Here is a 19,718-nt window from a genome sequence, read left to right as displayed (position 1 = left end):
TTAATTTCACCATCCTATCCTGTGCCCAGTTTTGTACTGAAGTCATCTTCCTCTAAATGAGATTTCTCTCACAAAGTTCCACTATATAAATGAGCCATTTCTTAAGATGTACTAAATGAGTTGTTTTGCAATGATTATGAAAATAAAGGGTCCCACTGAGCATAACCGTGAGGTTCATAAAAGTGTCAGGGTCATATATTTGGAATAACAAGTCACCTTATTTCACTGTATGGTTTTATATTTAATGCTTTTCAATGGTCCTGATGGACAAAGCAAACTTATGGACCTGGAATGAAGAAACATATCCTGGAAAACATCCAGTTAAATGCTTCCTCTGCCCCCTCCCAGGCCTAAGGATGTGGGTCCACATCTCAGCAATCCAGAAAAGTTTCCTTTTCCAGCAATTCGAGAGAGGCTGAGACAGTTCTCACAATGACTATGGCTTCTGACCCATCTAGCCTTATACTGGAGTGTACTCAAAGCCACTCCATTTATCCCAGCCTTCCTGTCTGTGTGGGGGGAGGAGGGGGGAGTTGGTGAGGATAACTCAGGGTTCCTTCCAACTATAGCAATCTTCCTAAATATGTTCTAGTCTAATTTTGCATTCTAGCAGTTTTGCTGAAATGCAGATTGGTCCCTGTGGGAAAGGGAACAAGGTAACATTCACCTAGAAATAACTTCCCTACCCCACCTACCTTTTTTTCCCATGACAGACTTCTGAAATTCATTGATTTCTGTTGTTTCAAGTCTGTCACTACGTCGCTCCTCAAAGTTTCCATTGGGAATAATGATGATGTTAGCACACAAGACTAACAACTATGTTCTAGGCAAACTATGAAAGGTAACATCTTATATTTGCTGTATATGGTACTTGGTGGGGGGGGGGGGAAAGATGTTATTTCACCCCCCTCCACTAAAATCCTATTTCAATGCCTCATCATGATATGGAGGTGACTTTGGGCTTTAGAGAAGCAATGTGACAGTGAGCCAGGCTCAGCCTCAAGAAAACCTGGGTTCAAGCCCCATCTGTGACACATACTGGCTGTGTCAGTTAATTCAAGTGGTTAAATCAAGTCAAGTCAACAAGCATTTATTAAGTACCTACTATGTATTAGGTACATTAATAAATCACTTTATCTCTAAAACTCTAGGTTACACAGTAGGTGCTGTTTTACTACATCAGTAGAAGCAGCTGTCTTACCAAGAATTCCCTATATCAGTGAAATCCCAGATCTGCCAAAAAATAGCCAATGTTTTCTTGAGGGAGAAATTGGCTGACTCCTCCATTAAAGTCCGACTCCAGTAGCTAATGTGTGTCTAAGACTATGCCAAAGGAGCACAAGTTGGAAAGGCTTCTAGTGTAGGCCTAGTGACAGACCATGTGTGTCCACTGCAGGAGGACGGGGCTTGTGAAATTCAGAGATGTTTAGTATTCAGCCACCAACAGGTCAGGCAACTCACAAGGATATATGGAAGGGTTGTGATCTGCAGTGGAGAAGGGAATGTCCATGCCTAGAAAATTACAGATTCTTAAACTTGTGGTTTGTTTTTTGACTCGTGACCTGTCCAAATTCTTGTAATGACTAGCATCATCGTGGCCAGACTCTACTGTAGGCTCATTCCCGTTTTCTGGATAAAACAAATAGACTACACTTAGTGTATTCAACTTACCCAAACCATGCCTATGAGTTGACATGGGCTGCATAATGGACCAGATTTTGGCCACTGGATTAAAACATTCCACAGTGTTTGAAGTTTTTAGACCATCTCTTCCGCCCACAATGTAAAGCTTGTTGTCGATGACTGCAACTCCAAACTGCAACCGCCGACCATTCATGGTACCAACTTGTATCCAACTGTTTGTACGAAGGTCATATTTTTCAATTGTGGTGGTGCCTGTTAACAGAAGAGCCTCGTAACTATCAGCCATGTTTTAAGAATGGAATTTGTCCATTTCCCCCCACGATGACAACGTATACAATTTCTCATACAATAACAGAAATCTAAGAAGCCAAAGTGACTTACTCCAACCTATGGGAAGGTGCTGGGGAAGCTCCAGCCCAGGCGGAATTAGAAATGACAAGTCCAGCAGAATATACCCAACGTCCTGTTAGCAGCTCAAGCACAAGGGTTCCTAGCATCCTGGCAGATGTGCCTAGTTGGTAGAACTCCACTGAAAATAACAGAATGCCATGGACCAGCTGATAAAATCAGAGGGCCTAAGGCTCTCGGAATAGTCAGAAGGAAGTTTTTCCCTTATTTCTGACTATTGGTCAGTGCTTCTTCCCTGTTCCAGCATGTTCTTGGCAGCTCAGGAATTCTTTGGAGTGCTGCTCTAAATATTAGTTGTTTCAAGTCTGTCAATATGTCTCAGTAATAGCAACATTATGTAATAATCAACTATGAAGGACTTAGTTCTTCTTAGCAATACGATGATCCAAGACAATTCCGAAAGATTCATGATGGAAAATGCTAGCCACAACCAGAGAAAGAACTATGGAGTGTGAATGCAGATCGAAGCAGACTATTTTCACTTTACTTGTTTTACCTTTTGGTCTGTGTCTTCTTTCACAAAAATGACTGATATGGAAATATGTTTTATATGATTGCACATATATAACCTATATCAAATTATTTACCATTTTAGCAAGAGGGGAGGGGAGGGAGAGAGGGAGAAAAATGTGGAATTCAGAATTTTGTAAAAATGAATGTCAAACATGACTAATGTAGAAATATGCTTAACATGACTGTACATGTATAACCTATATCAGATTGCTTGCTCTATTGGGGAGGGGAAGGGGAAGGAGGGAGGGAGAAAAATTTGGAACTCAGAATCTTACAAAAATGAATGTTGAAACTATCTTTACATGGAATTGAAAAAATAAAATATTAAGTGCAAAAATGTAAGTTAAAAATTGTCTTTATATATAATTGGAAAAAAGTAAAATACTATTAAAAATAGATCATGCCAGACCAAAAAAATGTCCTTCCTCAAAGTTTCTATTGGGCAATGGAACCTATAATGATAATGTTAGGATGCCAGACTAACAACTATGTTCTTTTTTTTTTTTTTTTGCTTTTTGGAGGGCAATCAGGGTTAAGTGACTTGCCCATGGTCACACGGCTATTTGTGTATGTGTGTGTGTTAAGTGTCTGAGACTGGATCCAAACCCAGGTCCGCCTGACTCCAGGGCCAGTACTCTATTTACTGTGCCACCTAGCCGCCCCATAACAACTATGTTCTAGACAAACTATGGAATCTTATGTTATCTGCATGTTATGGCAGAAAAGACCCCAAACTTGGAACAGAAGGAGTAAGTTCAAGCCCCGATCTGTTGCTTTTTAGCTGTGTAATTGCATCTCTCTAGATTCTGTAACATGAAGATAATAATCCCTGTATTTCCGGCCTTCTAAGCTTGTTCTGAGTACTGTGGAAATCCGAGCTAGGAGTACAGTAGTAGCTGCATATTTCAGTGATGTCCCAGAGCACTCATGTTCTCCTCTTTTGCCGAGGAACTCTCTTCTTGGTATGTGAATCTGTGTGTCTTGCCAGGGCAGAAGCAGGACTCTGGGAATGGCTACTGATTCGGGCCATGGCTGTACAGTCTTCCTAGGGTACCCTAGAGGAGTGAATTTGCTCCCAGGCATCCCAATGATCACCACTGGGAGGGCAGGTCAGATGGTCAATTGCGGGGACCCTAATGGTAGAACTAAGAAGCATAGGCTGCCTGCGATAAGCACAGGGCTATAGGTTATTACCTGAGATAACTACTCAAATCAACAAACATTAGGCACCTGCTGTGGACCAGGCATCATGCTAGGTCCTGGGGACACAAAGGCAAAAAGGAAACTGTCCCTCAAGGAGCTTACATTCTACTGGGGAAAAACAGAGAGAAGTAAGTAAGAAATATATACAAAGTCATTCTGGGGAGGGGGAGTACAAACAAGTGGGGTGCTCAGCATCCCAGGAGGTGGAGGTAGAGAAAAGAGAGCACTCTAGGGATGGGAGAGACAGCCTGTGTAAAGACAGAAGCAAGAGGTACAGTTCTTTGTTCAGGGGACAGTGAGTTGGCTAGTTAGGCTGAAATCTAGAGCGCATAAGGGGGAGAACTGGGGAATTAGTCTGAGGAGATGGACAGGAGAAGCCAGATTGTAAAGGATGTTAAAACCCAAACAGAGGAGTTAGTATTTTATTCTGGAAGCAGTAGGAGGGCCACAGGGCAGTTCTTGCTGCTGGGGCTTACAAGAGGGTTCATTAGTGCCTACTGGTCCTCTGGGAAACGTTTATTCAGTCCAAATTTTAAGCCCTAATTAAGGGTTTTGCCCATACTGAGTCACTGAAAGCCCACTAAGCTAAATCAGTGCCTTGCACACAGTAGGCATCTAATAAGGTTTGTTCAGCTGAATTACAAATATACTGTACAAGCAGAACCTATGGCTAAATATATACCCTTCCATTAACATTTTAATGACCTCTGTCCATTTAGTGCAATGATTTAGGGGCCACTTTGTATTTTAAAGACAAATAATTAGTGAGCCAGGACTAAAATTTGAGATCAAAGGGACCTCCAGTGTTGGTCCTCCCCCTGGCCCATGACTATACTGCAAGGGTTCTAATTAGCAGGGTAGAGTTCTGAGGCATTTAGTCTTTTATATACTAATAGAGGGCTCCTTTCTTCTCATTTACTGGGCTATAGCCATTGACCGCCATAGAAAATTGTGCCGCTCCCTGCCAGGAATTCAGTCAGCACTGATCTTTTGTCAGTAAAAGCTAATTTAGGCTCTTGTGCGGTAAGATGTGGAATGGGCTGCCTTGGGAAGGAGTGGGCTCCATGACCCTGGGAGGTCTTCAGGAGACCTCAGAGGCCATACGGTACAGCAGAAACTTTTTTTTCATTTCATTTTTAATTAGTAAACATTTCTTTTCTCTCTCTTCCATTTCTCCCAAATTTTGAATTACATTTATTATTTTTTCCACGAACTTTCTCATCCATTCCCTCCCCGCTAAAAAATATAGAACCCTTGTAACAAAATATGCACAATCAAGCAAAACAAATTCTTGAGTCGGTCACGTGTCATTACGCACTGGCATCCATCACCTTTGTCAGCAAGTGGGTAGCATGTTTCATCACTGGTCTTCTGGAATTATGGTTGGTCCTTATGTTGATCTGGGTTTGGATATCTTTTCAAATGGTGTTTCTCTTTACAAAGGGGCTTCCCAGACTACACTTGGATACCTTCAGGGAAGGAGAAAGCACTCCCTCCCTCCCAAAGCAAAGCATTCTGGGTGGCTTTGCTAAGGCTGTCCTGATATAAAGTGGAATGTCTTCTAAATGATGCCCACCCACTCCTCCTAGTTCTGCCCTTCCAGTGCCTATATGACAATCTCCCAAACACCTGAAGATAGCCAATGGTGTGCAGGAAAATGCTTAGGGGAAAAAATGTATGCACCATACACTTAGTTTAATCTTTGTTACTAGCATGATTAACAATTGGCCAGGAGCCTGCAGCAGCACATTCCTGAAGATAGCTATCATTTCCCCTCCCTGAGTCTAGATTGTCCAGGAATTCAAGTCAAGTTCATTGGCCTATAGTTTGCAGGCTTTGGTCTTTTCCCTTTTTTTTTGAAAATTAGGACATCTTCTCTTCTCTGTTCCTGTGCTCTGTAATCTTTTAAAGAACAATGATAGCCACTCCACAATCAGATTCCCTCAATTCCTTCCGTACCTCCGGAATAAAGAGAAAAAATGCTTTGTGTTGAGATTAACTTTCCTCTACAGCATCAAGGAAAGTATGCTGTGCTACCGAGGTGACCCTTCTAGCCTCAGGCCATGGTTTCATATTCTTTCTAGGACCTACCCTTGCTCCCCTCTTTTCTACACGTCTTTTAACAAATCTGAGTTAGTCTTTTTTTGCAGAGGTGGGGAACACTGCGTATACTGACAGACTTGGCTGAGATGTTGGTTAATTAATCATAGCATTTATTTAACACTTTGAGGTTTGCAAAGCACTTTGCACATGTCTCATCTGAGCCCCCCGCCCCCATAAATGCCCTGTCAGGTAGATGCATTATTATTATCCTCATTTTATAGATGAGAAACTGAGGCCGAGAGAGGTCAAGTGACTTTTCCTGGGACATACAGCTAAGAAGTGTCTGAGGTTAGATCTGAACTCTGACCCTCTGTTCTCTCAAGTCCAAGGCTCTCTTTTGCCAGCTAATTGCATGGCACTGTGCCTTTCCTTTTTTATTCTCTATTATAAGGGATAGCTCTCTGGATTGGGGAAGGGCTAAAGAGATCTTGGGAAATGGAGGTGATGTAAAAAACCAAAAGCTATCAATAGCATTTTTCAAATGTAAATATCTAGGTTGGTTGATAAATTTCTCTACAACATCATCAGTCTATTTGGGCATTGCCCCCTCTTCTGCCTCTTTAGAATTGGTTCTCCTCTGTATCTTTAGAATTTCATTCTTAGGAGCTTCCATCCTATTTCCCCCATAAAGCATAAAGTTGTGTTGGGGGCAGCCTACCAATTCTTTCTCTGAACTCTCCGAAATTTGCTTCCCTAAAACAAGGCACCACGAGAGTAGGTCCAGGCTGCCTTTCTTCCTCTGTCACATTTTTAAAAACACTATTTTTAACATTTCTTTTTTTAGTTCCAAATTCTCTCCCTCCCTCCAGCCCTTCCCCCGCCCATTGACAAGACTAGCCATCCCTTGTGTGAAGTCATGCAAAACATTTTTCCATATTAGCCATGTTGCAAAAAAAAAAAAATCAAAAAAGGAACCATAACGCTTCGATCTGCAGCAGAGCTCAGTCGTTCATTCTCTGGGAGCTCCTAAAATGGAGCCGTCACATCCTCCTGAGGTTCCCAATGTCCGAGGCCCTGGTCTGCAGACCTATTAGAAATCTGGGTATCTTATGGACATCTCAACACGTCCCTCTTCTGTTCCCTTTTACTCTCAAGGGTGCCCTTATCCCTCCAGGCTGCCAGGTTTGCAACCTTGGTGTTATCTTCAAGTTCTCACCCTCCCTCCCCACCCCCACATTCAGTCAGTTGCCAAATGTTGTTTCTCTCTCCATAACATCTCTCCAATATGGACTGCGTCCATATTGTCCATATAGTCCAACCCAGACTGCGGACACCTGGATTCCCACTGAAAGGGCCCTTTGGGCTTTTCTGTCTTTTAAAGGATTAATCTGTTGTTAAGGCAAGTCAAGAAGAGATTAGCTTTCTGGCTATTAGCAGAGAGCTTCAGGCGGAGTCGGACTAATTAAAGCCCCCTTCACTGCAGTACAGAGGAGGCAATCGATAGGTACTTAACTCTTCCTTAAGCATTTCCTTAATGTCCAGGACTATGTGGTTTAGCAGTGGAGATTTAAAGAAAGGGTAGCAATCCCTGGCCTCAAGGAGCTTACTAGGGAAACTGCACTGTGGAGAGACAGACAGACAGACAGAGACACAGAGAGAGAGACACACAGAGAGAGAGACACAGAGAGACAGAGAGAGAAAGAGACAGAGAGAGAGAGAGAGACAGAGACAGAGACAGAGAGAGAGAAAGAGAGAGACAGAGAGAGAGAGAGAAAGAGACAGAGACAGTGAGAGACAGAAACAGAGACAGAGAGGGGAGAGAGAAGAGAGACAGACAGAAAGACAGAGGGAGAGAGCAGAGAGACAGAGACAGACAGAGAGAGAGATCAGAGAGAGGGGAGAGAGGTAGAGAGAGAGAGACAGAGACAGAGGGAGAGAGCAGAGAGAGAGAAGAGAGAGACAGAGGGAGAGATCAGAGAGAAAGAGAGAGAAAGGAGACAGAGACAGAGAGACAGAGATTGACACCCTATAGATGCGTCAATGTAAAATAGGACAAAGAGCTGTGAGGTACAGGGAACCAGGAAAGGCCTTTTACAGAAGGTGCAATTTGAACTGATTCTTGAAGGAAGTCAGGACTTTTAAGAAACAGAGGTGGGGAAGGAGGGTGATCCAGACATGGGGGTCTGCCAATGTAAGGGCACAAAGAAAGGCATGTATGAGGAATGGTTGACGGGCCAGGATGGCTGCACTCCAGGGTTCATGAAGGAGAGGAACACCGTAGAATACCTGAATGATAAGAAGGCGCCAGCTTGTGAACACTTAAAAATGCAAAACAGAGGAGTTTCTATTTGATCCTAGGGGTAACAGGGAACCCCTGGAGTTAAGTGAGTCAGTCATTTATCGAGATTTGTACTTTAAGAACATCTCTTCGGCAGCTGTGTGCAGAATGCTTTGGAGCTGGGAGAATCCAGAGGCAAGGAACCCAATGAGAAGGCTGGTACAAGAGTCCAGGAGTGGGGTGCTGTGTGAGCCTGAAATAAGGTGGTGGTTGGATGTGTGCCTGGAGAGAAGGGCCCATATTGGAGAGATGTTATGGAGAGAGAAACAACATTTGGCAACTGACTGAATGTGGGGGTGGGGAGGGAGGGTGAGAACTTGAAGATAACACCAAGGTTGCAAACCTGGCAGCCTGGAGGGATAAGGGCACCCTTGAGAGTAAAAGGGAACAGAAGAGGGACGTGTTGAGATGTCCATAAGATGCCCAGATCTCTAAGAGGCCATTGGTGACATTGGCCTGGAACTCAGAAGAGAGGCCACGTCTGGGCATATAGACCTGGGAATCATCTACATAGCGATATGCATTCCTCCTCCCCACTGTACCCAGGTACTCTGTCATAAGCTCAGATCATAATCCTGCTTCTACTTCTACCTTTTCCACACTCCACAATATCCTCCTCTCTCCCCTGCTGAGGCTCAGACATTTCCTCACATGAGTATTTATTCTTACTATCCCTGTGCTACCTACCTACCTTCTTTATCATGCCAAGCAATCCATTTCAGTCAGTTGAATTTTTTAAAATATCGTCTATTTTCTCATTTTGAGTTTCTCTGATCTTCCACACTATCTGCTTGTCTCTCCTTTTCCCAGTCTACTTCTTCTTCCTAATTATTTTGATGGGTGAAATTTCCCAGAATGCCAATTTAATTCGTCATAAAGGGTGAGGTTGAGAATGATAATTATTGAGAATATGAGGACATTACTGTTATGCCGAAAATAGCATAAAACAACATTACCTAGGAAAAGTCTAGTTGCTAGCTCTTCTACAGCTTTACAAATTCCCCCAACCCCAGTAATCGCAGTCAGTGTACAGGAAAAATGCGTCTTACACTTCTCCCTTGCGACATTTAGGACTAGTAGACAGCCCCACAACGAGGATGGGTAAGTGGCACTTTGCCCCAGGGAGCCCCATTTAGAGGATACTGGTAGCACTTGTGACCCTTCAGAAGCAACATCGCTTAACATCTAATTAGCAAGAATAATTAGTTAAAACAGGAAGCCTCATGCCAATATCCTAGAGCTTCTGTTTTCCTGCATGAAGAGGGTGGTGCCCATCCTCCCACCCCCCCCCACCTGCCCCCTGCAATGAGGTCCCCTGGCATCACTTTCTCTGGGAATGCTTTGTGTAGCTTGCCTCAGAAATAGACATTCCTAATGATGACTGCTTGCAGTTGAGAGAATGTAACCTTGATTCTGAATGTTTGTCCATACTTCTGCCCATTAACATGCCTGTCAACACTTCTGCTTGTGGCTCAAGCCTATGTGTGTTAGAGCTGGCTCCTTTCCTGGCCTCTTGTGATGGAGGCTTTTCAGAAAAGCACACCTCTAATTAGAAGTGCTTGGGATCTCTCTTGTTTTGGGGCTGCATTTCAGAATTCCCACCAGGAGAAGAGCCATAAACCCTTGCAAAAAGTTACTCCCTCATTCAACTTTGAACCTCTCCTCAGCCCTGATTTGCTGGCTGAGTTGTTTAACGAAAAAACCTGTTTTCCCCAAGATACTTGCAGCTTAGAATACATCTGTTTTAGCAGTTTCCTTGCTCTGTTTTTAAAAGAAATCCAAACACTTTCATATTACCTGCCCCTTTCATATATCCTGCCCCTTCCCTGGCTACCCCTTATCTTTTCTTCATTCTGAAAAAGTGCACCAGCTACCTACTATGGGCCAAGCACTGAAGGCTTGCCCTATTTTCACAATTTTTCATGTGGACATTGTAACAATACAAAGCCTCTGAAATGCTTTAAAAAGGATAAGTGAAAAGAGACACTAACAGGAAATCCAGATGTTCATTAAATATTCTTGTAAAACAGATTTGTAAAAAAGCATAAGTCAGGAATATGATTCTTCCAGTAGCAAATGTTTTATAAAAATAAACGTTCAGTTGTCAGTACTTAACAAGGCCATGCTTTGAAAGCTGGTCCCATTCTGCTCTAATCAGGCCATGCCTTCCCCTCCCTTGGCCCCTCCTCCATAGCTCTGCATTAATTTACTTGTAGTAATAGTAGTTATAAGAGAGCTAGACGTACACCTAGAAGATGACCTCATTCACATATATGTCCGTTTTATACATGAAGAAACTGAGGCCTCCCACCCCCCCAAAAAAGGTCAAACAGTTAACTAGTGCAAGGGCCAGAACTAGAACCCAGATCTATTGACTCTCAGTCCAGAACTGGTCCACTGCACTCTGTTCACTTTTGAAGGGATCCTGGTCTTCGGTTTCCCTGGTCACAGTGGGTGGCCCTGCTGTGGTAACTTTACGGAAAACATGGAGCAGAGTTTCCCATATATGGCTGAGTGTGATCTGCACTGTCTTTTACAGTAATGGTGCTCTCTTTGAAGTCTCAAGTCAAAAGGATAATAGCTCTTATGCATGGAGCCTCTGAAGGCTTGAAAAGTGCTTACATGCAGTCTCCCATCTGAGGCACCCACTAAGCTGGGTGCTCTTCTGATCATCAGTTTTCTAAATAGTTAGGTGACTTGCTCATGGTCACACAGCCAGCAAGTGTCAGAGGGAGCACTGGAAGCTGGTCCAGCTCCCTGGACTATCCCTCTGAAACTCAGGCTCTCTGCCCTAGTACTTTATGTTGAATGTTCACGTTCAGTCATTTTTCAGTTGTATTCGGCCCTTCGTGACCCCATTTGGGGTTTTCTGGGCAGAGATCTTGGAGTGGTTTGTCATTTCCTTTTCCAGCCCATTTTACAGATGAGGAAACTGAGGCAAACAGGGTGGAGTTACTCATCAGAAAGACGAGTTCTCCTGACTCCAGGCCTGGTGCTCTAACCACTGCACCCCCTGGCTGCCCCTTCATATTGAATACTCAACCTAATGAAGAAGGAAATGGCAAACCACTCCAGAATCTTTGTCAAGAAAACTCCAAATGGAATCATGATGAGTTGGACACAACTGGAGTGACTGGACAACAAGAACTCAGCATAAACACTGCAGCCCTGCACAGAGAACTGGCTGAAGCACGTCTATGGTGAGATGGAAGCAGACTGGGAGTCCCTAACTGAGCCCTCACTAGAGCACCGCCTTCACCTCTTCTCTTCTGAACACCAGGAGTTCCAGGGAGCAATCCTCCACGGTTTGGGAAGAATTCCATTTGCAAGATCTTGTTCAGAGCCATGCAGTTAATTGGCATGTTTCTTAGGAAGCAGTCCAGTTTCCAGTGACATAGATAACAGGAAAGAAAGAGCGGATTTGTGACAGCAGAAATCCCTTCTGGATGATTAGACACACAGAGGAAGAGCCCCTTGATGCAGAAAGCATTGAAGTGGGCTCATTCTGATGGGTACCGCGGTAAATGTGTGATGACCACCCCAACTGGCGACTAAAACAGGACATAATTCAGCCAGGCCTTCCTCACCAGTATAATAACACTAGTTCACAGTCAGTCAGTCAACATACATTTATTAAACACCCACTATGTGCTGGGCCCTGTATTAAGTAATGGAGATACAAGAAAGGTGACAGACAGCCCCTGCTTTCAAGGAGCTCACAGTCTAATGGGGGGAGAAAATGTGCAACTATGTACAAACAAGGTATAAATAGCACATTTGAGGAGCACTTTAAGTTTTGCAAAGACCTTTTACTCTCATGATCTCGTTTGAGCCTCACATTGGCCTTGGGAACATAGGTACTATTATCCCCATTTTACATATGAGGAAACTGAGGCTTCAAAAGGTACACTGACTTGCCTAGGATGTCTGAGGAGGGATGTGAACTCAGCTCTGAGACCAGGGCTCTGGCTACTATACTATGCCACTTCTCTGGCTTAGGAACATCTCAATTACTGAGAAACTTCTCATCTGCAAAATGAAAAGGCTTTCAAAGGACCTTTCTCATTCTAAGGTTCTATGACCTTACTGGAAGCAGAGGTGTCCAGAATCAGAAGGGGTGGCCACCCAGTCAGTGGCCTGCTCTAACCCATGCCCACGAGAGAGATCCCGGGGGGGTGCCAGGACCCCAAGCCAGATGTGGCCGCTTCCTTCAGTCTGCTAATGCAAGGCCCCCTCCCCCAAGGCAGAGTACCTTAGTCACTTTCTGGCAGCTCTCATTGACAAATAGGTTTTTCCTGCCATGAAGGCTAACTTTGCCCCTCTGCGACTTCCACCCATTGTTCCCGATCCTGCCCTCACGTGACGTAACCCACCTCCCACATGACAGTCAGTCAAATACTTAACAAGGGCTTCCTCTTCTCCCTCCCATCACCCCCACACTCTCCTGTCCATCTTGAGGCCAAACAGAGTCAGACTAATTCCTCTTTTAAAATATCTGAAAACAGCAATTGAGCCCCACCCCTTCCCTACTCAGCTTTCTCTTCTCCAGGCTAAACATCCCCAGTCCCTGCATCCAATCCTCACGTGACAGACTGAAGAGCCTTCATCATTTTTATTACCCTCCTCTGAATGATTTCCAGCTTATCCATGTGCTTCTTAAAATGGGGTGTCCAAACATGTCTGGACCAGGACAGAATATAACAGAACTACCATATCCTTATTCCTTACTTATAGAAGCATTCTGGAATGCCATATCATACCACTGACTCATAGTGAGCTTGTGGTCCACTAGAAGAACCCTCAGGTCTTTTTCAGACAAATTGCTGCCTCCCTCAGGAATATCACCTACTTCACAGGGTTTTTGTGAAGACTAAATGAGATCACATCTGGAAAGCACTTTGCAAATCTTAAAGCACTATATAATTGCTAACTATTATTATGAAACAGGGCTAGGTACTGGATCGGTGATTTCCTTGTTTTAGATAAATCTCAGGTACAGGAATTCCCTCCTATGTGGGGCGACACCTTCTCTGCAACGTCTACAATCTTTAGGAGTTGCCTAGAGCCCTGAGAATGCTCCAGAGAACAGCCTACAGTCACGGAGCCAGAGTGCAGCATGTGTCAGGTGAGACAGGAGCCCAGGTCTTCCCAGCCTCCAGGCCAGCTCTGTGGCTACTATACCACAGGGGCCCTTCTTACTATTGTTATTACCTTGTGCTCAGTTGATTTTTTGAAATAAGTCTAAGACTGTAACATATTCCTTTTGAATTTAGATTTCTCAGAATTAGACTGTTCAAATCTTTTGGGTTCCTGCATCTGCCATCCAGTGTGTTGCTTCTGCTCCCCGGCCTGGTGTCCCCTGATCTGCATGCTTTCTCTGCATGTTTAAGAAAGATCAAGGTGAGGGCAAAAGGGAGCTGGAAAAGCACTCTGCAGCAGGAGAAGGAACACCAAATTCAGATGCTTTCAACCCCTTTTCAACTCCTTATCTTCTTCCAGGGCTAAATTTTATAAGCATCTCAAAGGAGAGTTTGACCTAGGGGCCTTGGTCCTACTCAGAATAGGCAGCTAAGTGGTACCACAGTGCTAGGCCTAGAGTCAGAAAGATCTGAGTTCAAATTCAGCTTCAGATACTAGCTGTGTGACCCTGGGCAAGTCACTTAACCTCAGCTTCAATTTCTTCAACTGTAACCTTCCTAAAGCCTTTTAAGGGTTTCCAGCTTGGACTTGATGGCAAATCTTGAGTGACTTCTAGAACCTTTTGGTTACATTTTGGTACCCCCTGGCACAGCAGAACAGACCTGGCCAGATTTGGAGTCCGAGGGCCTGGGTTCAAATCCCAGCACTGTTACTACCTATATACATTGATCAAACTACCTAACTTCCCTGGGCCTCAGTTTCCCTTCTGTAAAATGAGGGGTTTGGAGTCCATCAGGGATTCTTCCCTCTTGTGTCCTGGGCCTTTCTGGCAGTCTGTGAACCTACTCTCAGAATCAGGTTTTTAAATACATAAAACGAAGTATTTTGCATTATAAAGGAAATCAGTGACAATGAAATACAGTTCTCCAAATATTTTTTTAAAACCAAATTCCTGGCACTAGGACTAGACAATCTCTAAGATCTCTTCAAGTTCTAGAACAAAAACGGCACATGAACACCAAAGGCACGTCTTTGCAGTTTTGAAAAGGTGCTTCAGATCATATTTCTATCAAATATTAAATTCAGCCATATTTGTACTAAAGTGTTTTTTTTTAATTTGGGAGAAAAATTTACATAATAAGCTCAATTTTATAAAGAACAAAAGAACTGTGGTCAGTGTAACCATGAGAATGGAAGCTCCCTGAGGACAGGGACTGTTTCCCTTGACACAGGTCAGGTCCTTGGTGAATGTCTGCTAAATTTACCATTGCAGTGAGCAATCAATGAGGATGCCTCTCACCCCTCCCACCGGAGTACAGGTAGGGAAAGAGACAGATTGTCAGGCAGGGCCCATGGGTTGGTTTCTTTCACTTAATGGTACTTCTTGATTACAAGGGAGAGTTCAGGGGGAGCAAAGAAGGAAATGATGGTGAGGTAAAAAAAAAAAAGCAAAATTAAAATGTTTTAAAAAGAAAAACAAAAGTATCCTTTTATTCCCTTCCCTCCCCCCCCACACACAAGGGATTTGTTCCTCAGACTTAAATCATGGATTAGAGAGATTCATTTTCTCCATTTGCCCCAGTTACCTTTGGTGGCATCCATGCCTCCCACTGCATACAGGGCCCCCACTGTCGATTTTCGTGGCTTGGTCCGAGGACTTTGCATCATGGACCTTCTCTCTGGCAAGAGATGATACTTCATAGCTTCCATCAGGAGCTTTTGACACTCCAGGTCATGCACAAACATGGTACTATTCTCGAGATCGGCCAGTAACTGAAAAACATTAATGTATGATATGAGACCTTCTCTAAAATCCTCCTCACATGCCCCTTTGGGCATCTCACTGGATTTACCAATGGAGCACAAGCCCTGAGGGACTACCAAGGTTAAAGGACTTTAGGATATGGGCCTGGATGTGGGCTGTCATCCAAAGACCTGCCTAGACTTTCATTATGAGCAACTCATGAAGACTGTCTACTATGGGAGTGTGGAAGGGTGCAATCTTTATCCATGGAGGAAATCTCTATACACATTAAATCACAGATATTTTGAAGTATCAAACTCTAACACGTGAATGAAAATAGAGGATGAGAAGAGCACTAGATTTAGAACCGTGAGCAGGAAGAGATAGGGGCTCTAGTTCTACTTCAAAGAGAACTTACTCCTTTTGGGGGGTGCTTGATTTTTATTTATTTTACTGTACAACATATAAGTCTTATGACTGCAATGATTTAGAAATACAAATGGTGCCCACTTTAAATATTGTTCACTTAACCTCTTTGTAACTTTGAGGAAATCTCTTCCCTACTATGGGCTTCTACTCTCTAAAATAAAGGGAATAGACTTTAATGACTAAAGTCCAAGGGTGGGGAACTTGCGTCCTCAAGGCTGCATGTGGCCTTCTAGGTCCTCAAGTGCAGCTCTTTGATTGAATCCAAAATTCCCAGAAAAAAAATCACCTTAATAAAAGGATTTGTTCTGTAAAACCTGGACTCAGTCAAAAGACCGCACCCAAGGACCTAGAAGGCCACATGTGGCTTCGAGGCCACAGGTTTCTCATTTGATTATACAATTTTCCAGCTCTAGGAAAGAAAATGATTTATTTACTGAAATGACATAGAAAAATAGAGATAATGTGAATAGTTGACACGTATAGAGTTTCCACACAACTCAACTAACCTTCACAACCATTTTGGTAGATATTACTTCTTACACTCACTCTTCAACCCTCTGCAGTCTAGCTTTTGACCTAATCACTAAATTGAAAGCGTTCTCTCCAGTTACCAGTGATCTTTCCATGGCTCCATCAAATGGTCTTTTCTCAGTCCCAATCCTTCCTGACCTATTTGCTGCATCTGACTCTGTTGCCAATCCTCTTCTCTCAGATACTCTCTCCTCTGGGTTTTCTTACCATTCCTCTCTCAGTTCTCCTCCTACCTGTGTGACCACTCCTCAGTTTCTTAACTTTGGATGGTCCCCAAGGTTCTATCCTAGGCCTTCTTACCTCCTCCCTCTACACGTTCTCTGTTGATGAACTCATAAGATCTCCTGGGTTCACCTATCACCTCTCTACAGATGGCTCTTAAATATACATTACATATAAAGACAAAAATGTGTCTGTACACATACAGACACACACACATCGAGTCTCAATCTCTCCCCAAGCTCTAGCCCTACACTACCAGTTGCACTAGGGACATCTCAAATTCAACATGTCCCAAACTGAACTTCTGTCTTTCCTTCCAAAGCCTCCCCCACTCCAAACTTACTGATTTCTGCTGAAGGCACGGCCGTCCTGCCAGTATCTTAGGTTTGTGACCTTGGCTTTATCCTTGACTCCTCACGTTCCATCACCCTACATGGCCCATCAGCTGTAACATCTCTCATGGCTGACCTTCTTTCCACTTGCCCTCATCATCTCTTGCCTACGTTATTGCCATTGGCTGCTAAGCAGTCGCCCTGCCTCTAGCGTCTCCCCACTTCAGGCCATCCTCTATTCAGCTGCCATTTTGGCAGCTTCTCCTTAAATGTGAATCTGACCTTGTGATTCCTCTATTCAGACAATTCTAGTGGCTACCCATTGTTTCTAGGATAAATAGAAACTCCTCTGTTTATCTTTTAAAGTCATAAATAACCTGGCTCCATTGCATCTTTCTGGTCTTATTATACATTGCATTTAGGAAAATTATACATTGCATTTTAGGAAAATCAGCTTGAGAGTGAGTGAGAGTATTCTTAAATCCTCTCTAAAGGAGAAGGTTTGATTGGTTGGTTTTGGGCAAGTGAGGCACAAAGAACCTCCTAACAGAATCAGAAGGCCCAGAGATTTGTGGCCATGACAGCCAGCCCTGAATCCCAACCTAGTTCTTAAACTGGTCTGGGCAGGCTTACCATTCTGAATGACAGTGAGTAGGGTGCTAGACTTGAAGTTGAGAAGACCTGCATTCAAATGTCACTTCATGCCCTTTATTATCCATGAAATTTGAGGAAAGTTACTTAGCCTCTCTGTGCCTCTGTTTCCTCAAGTGTAAATGGAGATAATAATAGCACTTGCTTCACAGGTTGTTGTGGGAATCAAATGAGTTACCATATGGGAAGTGCTCTGCAGACTTAAAGCAGGTAGAAATGACTGCCCTCCAGGGCTCTAGTTTCTCCTGGGCCTCACTGCTAAGGCTTCTCCTTTGGCCACTTTGCTTTTTTTCATTTCCTCACCTAGATGGTAGCCAGCAGCAGGAGACAGAAATGGAATGCTAGGCAGTCTGTTTTGCTACCCTCTGAAACTCTGTTGAGGCAGGAAACTGAAATTTGATGCATTAAATCAAATTTGAGGATTATCTGGGGATTTCCTTCCTTCATGGTACCTCTGTTTATCAATACTGCATCTAAGTAACAGCTAGATGTAGCTTTTGAGACACTTCATTCATAGGATCATAGAATTTCCAAGTTAGAAGCAAGTTGAAAGTCCAATGAGTATCTAAATAAGATTCCCCTCTACAAAACAGATGCCTGCCACATGGTAAACTTGTCCACCTTCTGCTCGATGGCCTCTCCCAAGTATAGAGGTAGAGAAATGGCCAAATCCCTCTTTGGCCTAGCATCTTATCTGACTTTTCAATAGCCCTGATTCTAGAACTTTTGCCTCATATCAATTCTAATTCTTTGCAACATGCATCCATTGTCCCTAGTTCTGCCCTTTAAAACTAGATAGAACAGTTCTAATCCCCCTTTCAGGTAATAGCCTCTCAAATCCTTGGAAAGTGTGTCCCCTGAAGTCTCCTCTTTTCCAAGATAAATATCCCTAGTTCCTTCTAGGAATCTCCACATGGCACCTCAAGGCTCTTCATCATCTCGTTACCCTTCTCTAGACTCTTTCTAGCTCATTAATATCCTTCCTAAAATGCCATGCCTAGAGCTGAACACAGAAGTCTCGATATGAACCAAGTTGGATGGAGTATTGAGCAGGCCCGGACACTTCTGAACTTTGACCTATCTGTGATGTCACTGATGTGGCTCCTCTTTCCAGTGGGGCAGAGCACAACCCATTCATATACTTTTCATTGTGTGACCCTCGATCATGTCCTCACATAAATCCCCCATAGGCTGTTAATCTTCCATGTCTGGAACTTTTCTCTAGATTTCTTGCCATTGGGTGGGCACTAATGACACACAGAGGCTTTTCATCAGCTAAACTTCACTCTTTTTCTTTTCATGTAGCTCTCTGATGTCATCCTTTATGCCACTGTTCCTGTGTGATTCCTCAATGATAGCATGTTGCAGCCTACTCACACCCACCATGAATCACTCCACTGCCCTTCAGATGACTCATAACTTTAATTTTTCAGAGACTGTGCTACTCTATGACTCATTGCCATACAACTTCACTTAAAGAATAATAATATTAAATAGCTGGGCCTTTCTTTCAGCTGGAAGCTTAGGGATATTAAAAACACTGCACAATTCCCTCAAGACAGCCCAGCTATTCTACTTCTTCTATTCAGTTCTGGAACCACTTCACTGTGTATCTACACTATCTATCAAAGATATAGTTATACAGATAAACTAGCTCTGTAGGGTATCCATCCAACAATATACCGTAATAATCTAGACCATAGATAGGCTTTCTTCATCCACTTAGTTTTCCTAATGTGGATGGTTAAGTTCAACTCTTTTGAGTGATTTTGAATCTTAGTTCAGGAGGCTCTTCAGTATTCTGGTTCTAGATGTAATAAGCAAAATGTCATTTGCAAATGTGAGCATGTAGAAAACCTCATCATCTACAGGGAGTCCTCTTCCATTTTGCTCTGAACTATATATCTTCCATGAGAGTGGCAAACACCTTTGGCAAGCATCTAGTTCTCTGTTTTATGTCTCATTTCATATTAGTAATAAGAGGGTTGGGAAAAAGGTTCTCTCTATTCTTTAATCCTTCCAAGAATCTGGGATGATTTTGCCATGTGCACTGGAGGGACCATACTGGAGGAGGGCCTCTAAGGCAGCATTTTATTTTACCAAATCAGATGCTTTCATAGTCAACAAACAATGTGCACAGTGGGATCTTATATTCTCCACAACTTTCAGTCAAGTGTAATTGACTGAATTTATTCCTTTTTTTTTTTTGCTTTTTGGAGGGAAATTTGGGGTTAAGTGACTTGCCCAAGGTCACATGACTAGTTTTTGTGTTAAGTGTCTGAGGCCACTGAATTTATTATCTACAATTATATTCTCTATAAAATTTCAGTCCATGTGATTGAAAAGACTATAGTAGAATATAATTTGTCAAAGTTTTTCTCTTTTTTCCTTACATTTTCACCAATAATGCCCTTTTTCTGTGTGTACAGCAGACTATTCTCATAAAGGTTTTATAGAGATGGGAAAGCAGACCTATGGGGCTAGACTTACTGATATTATCTCAGTTCCCCTTTTTGTGTTT

General features: G+C 43.1%; 1 protein-coding gene across 1 annotated transcript in view; it reads right to left on the bottom strand.

The window, feature by feature from the left end:
* Window positions 1-19,718, bottom strand: part of KLHL4 (kelch like family member 4) — a 165,219-nt gene that overhangs the window by 16,888 nt on the left and 128,613 nt on the right. The window contains exons 6-7 of the mRNA XM_069107744.1: window positions 14,875-15,061; window positions 1,672-1,896 (exon numbers count right to left, since the gene is read on the bottom strand). Of these exons, the coding sequence (XP_068963845.1) occupies window positions 1,672-1,896; window positions 14,875-15,061 (412 nt within the window). The remainder of the gene's footprint in view (window positions 1-1,671; window positions 1,897-14,874; window positions 15,062-19,718) is intronic.

This window comes from Petaurus breviceps, unplaced genomic scaffold, assembly GCF_028583685.1.
Source record: "Petaurus breviceps papuanus isolate PSGF00001 unplaced genomic scaffold, PetGlider_PUasm1.0 90205, whole genome shotgun sequence".
In the NCBI taxonomy this organism is placed as follows: Eukaryota; Metazoa; Chordata; class Mammalia; order Diprotodontia; family Petauridae; genus Petaurus; species Petaurus breviceps.
The sequence above is the reverse complement of the archived record's forward strand: the minus strand, read 5'-3'. Positions and strand labels throughout refer to the sequence as shown.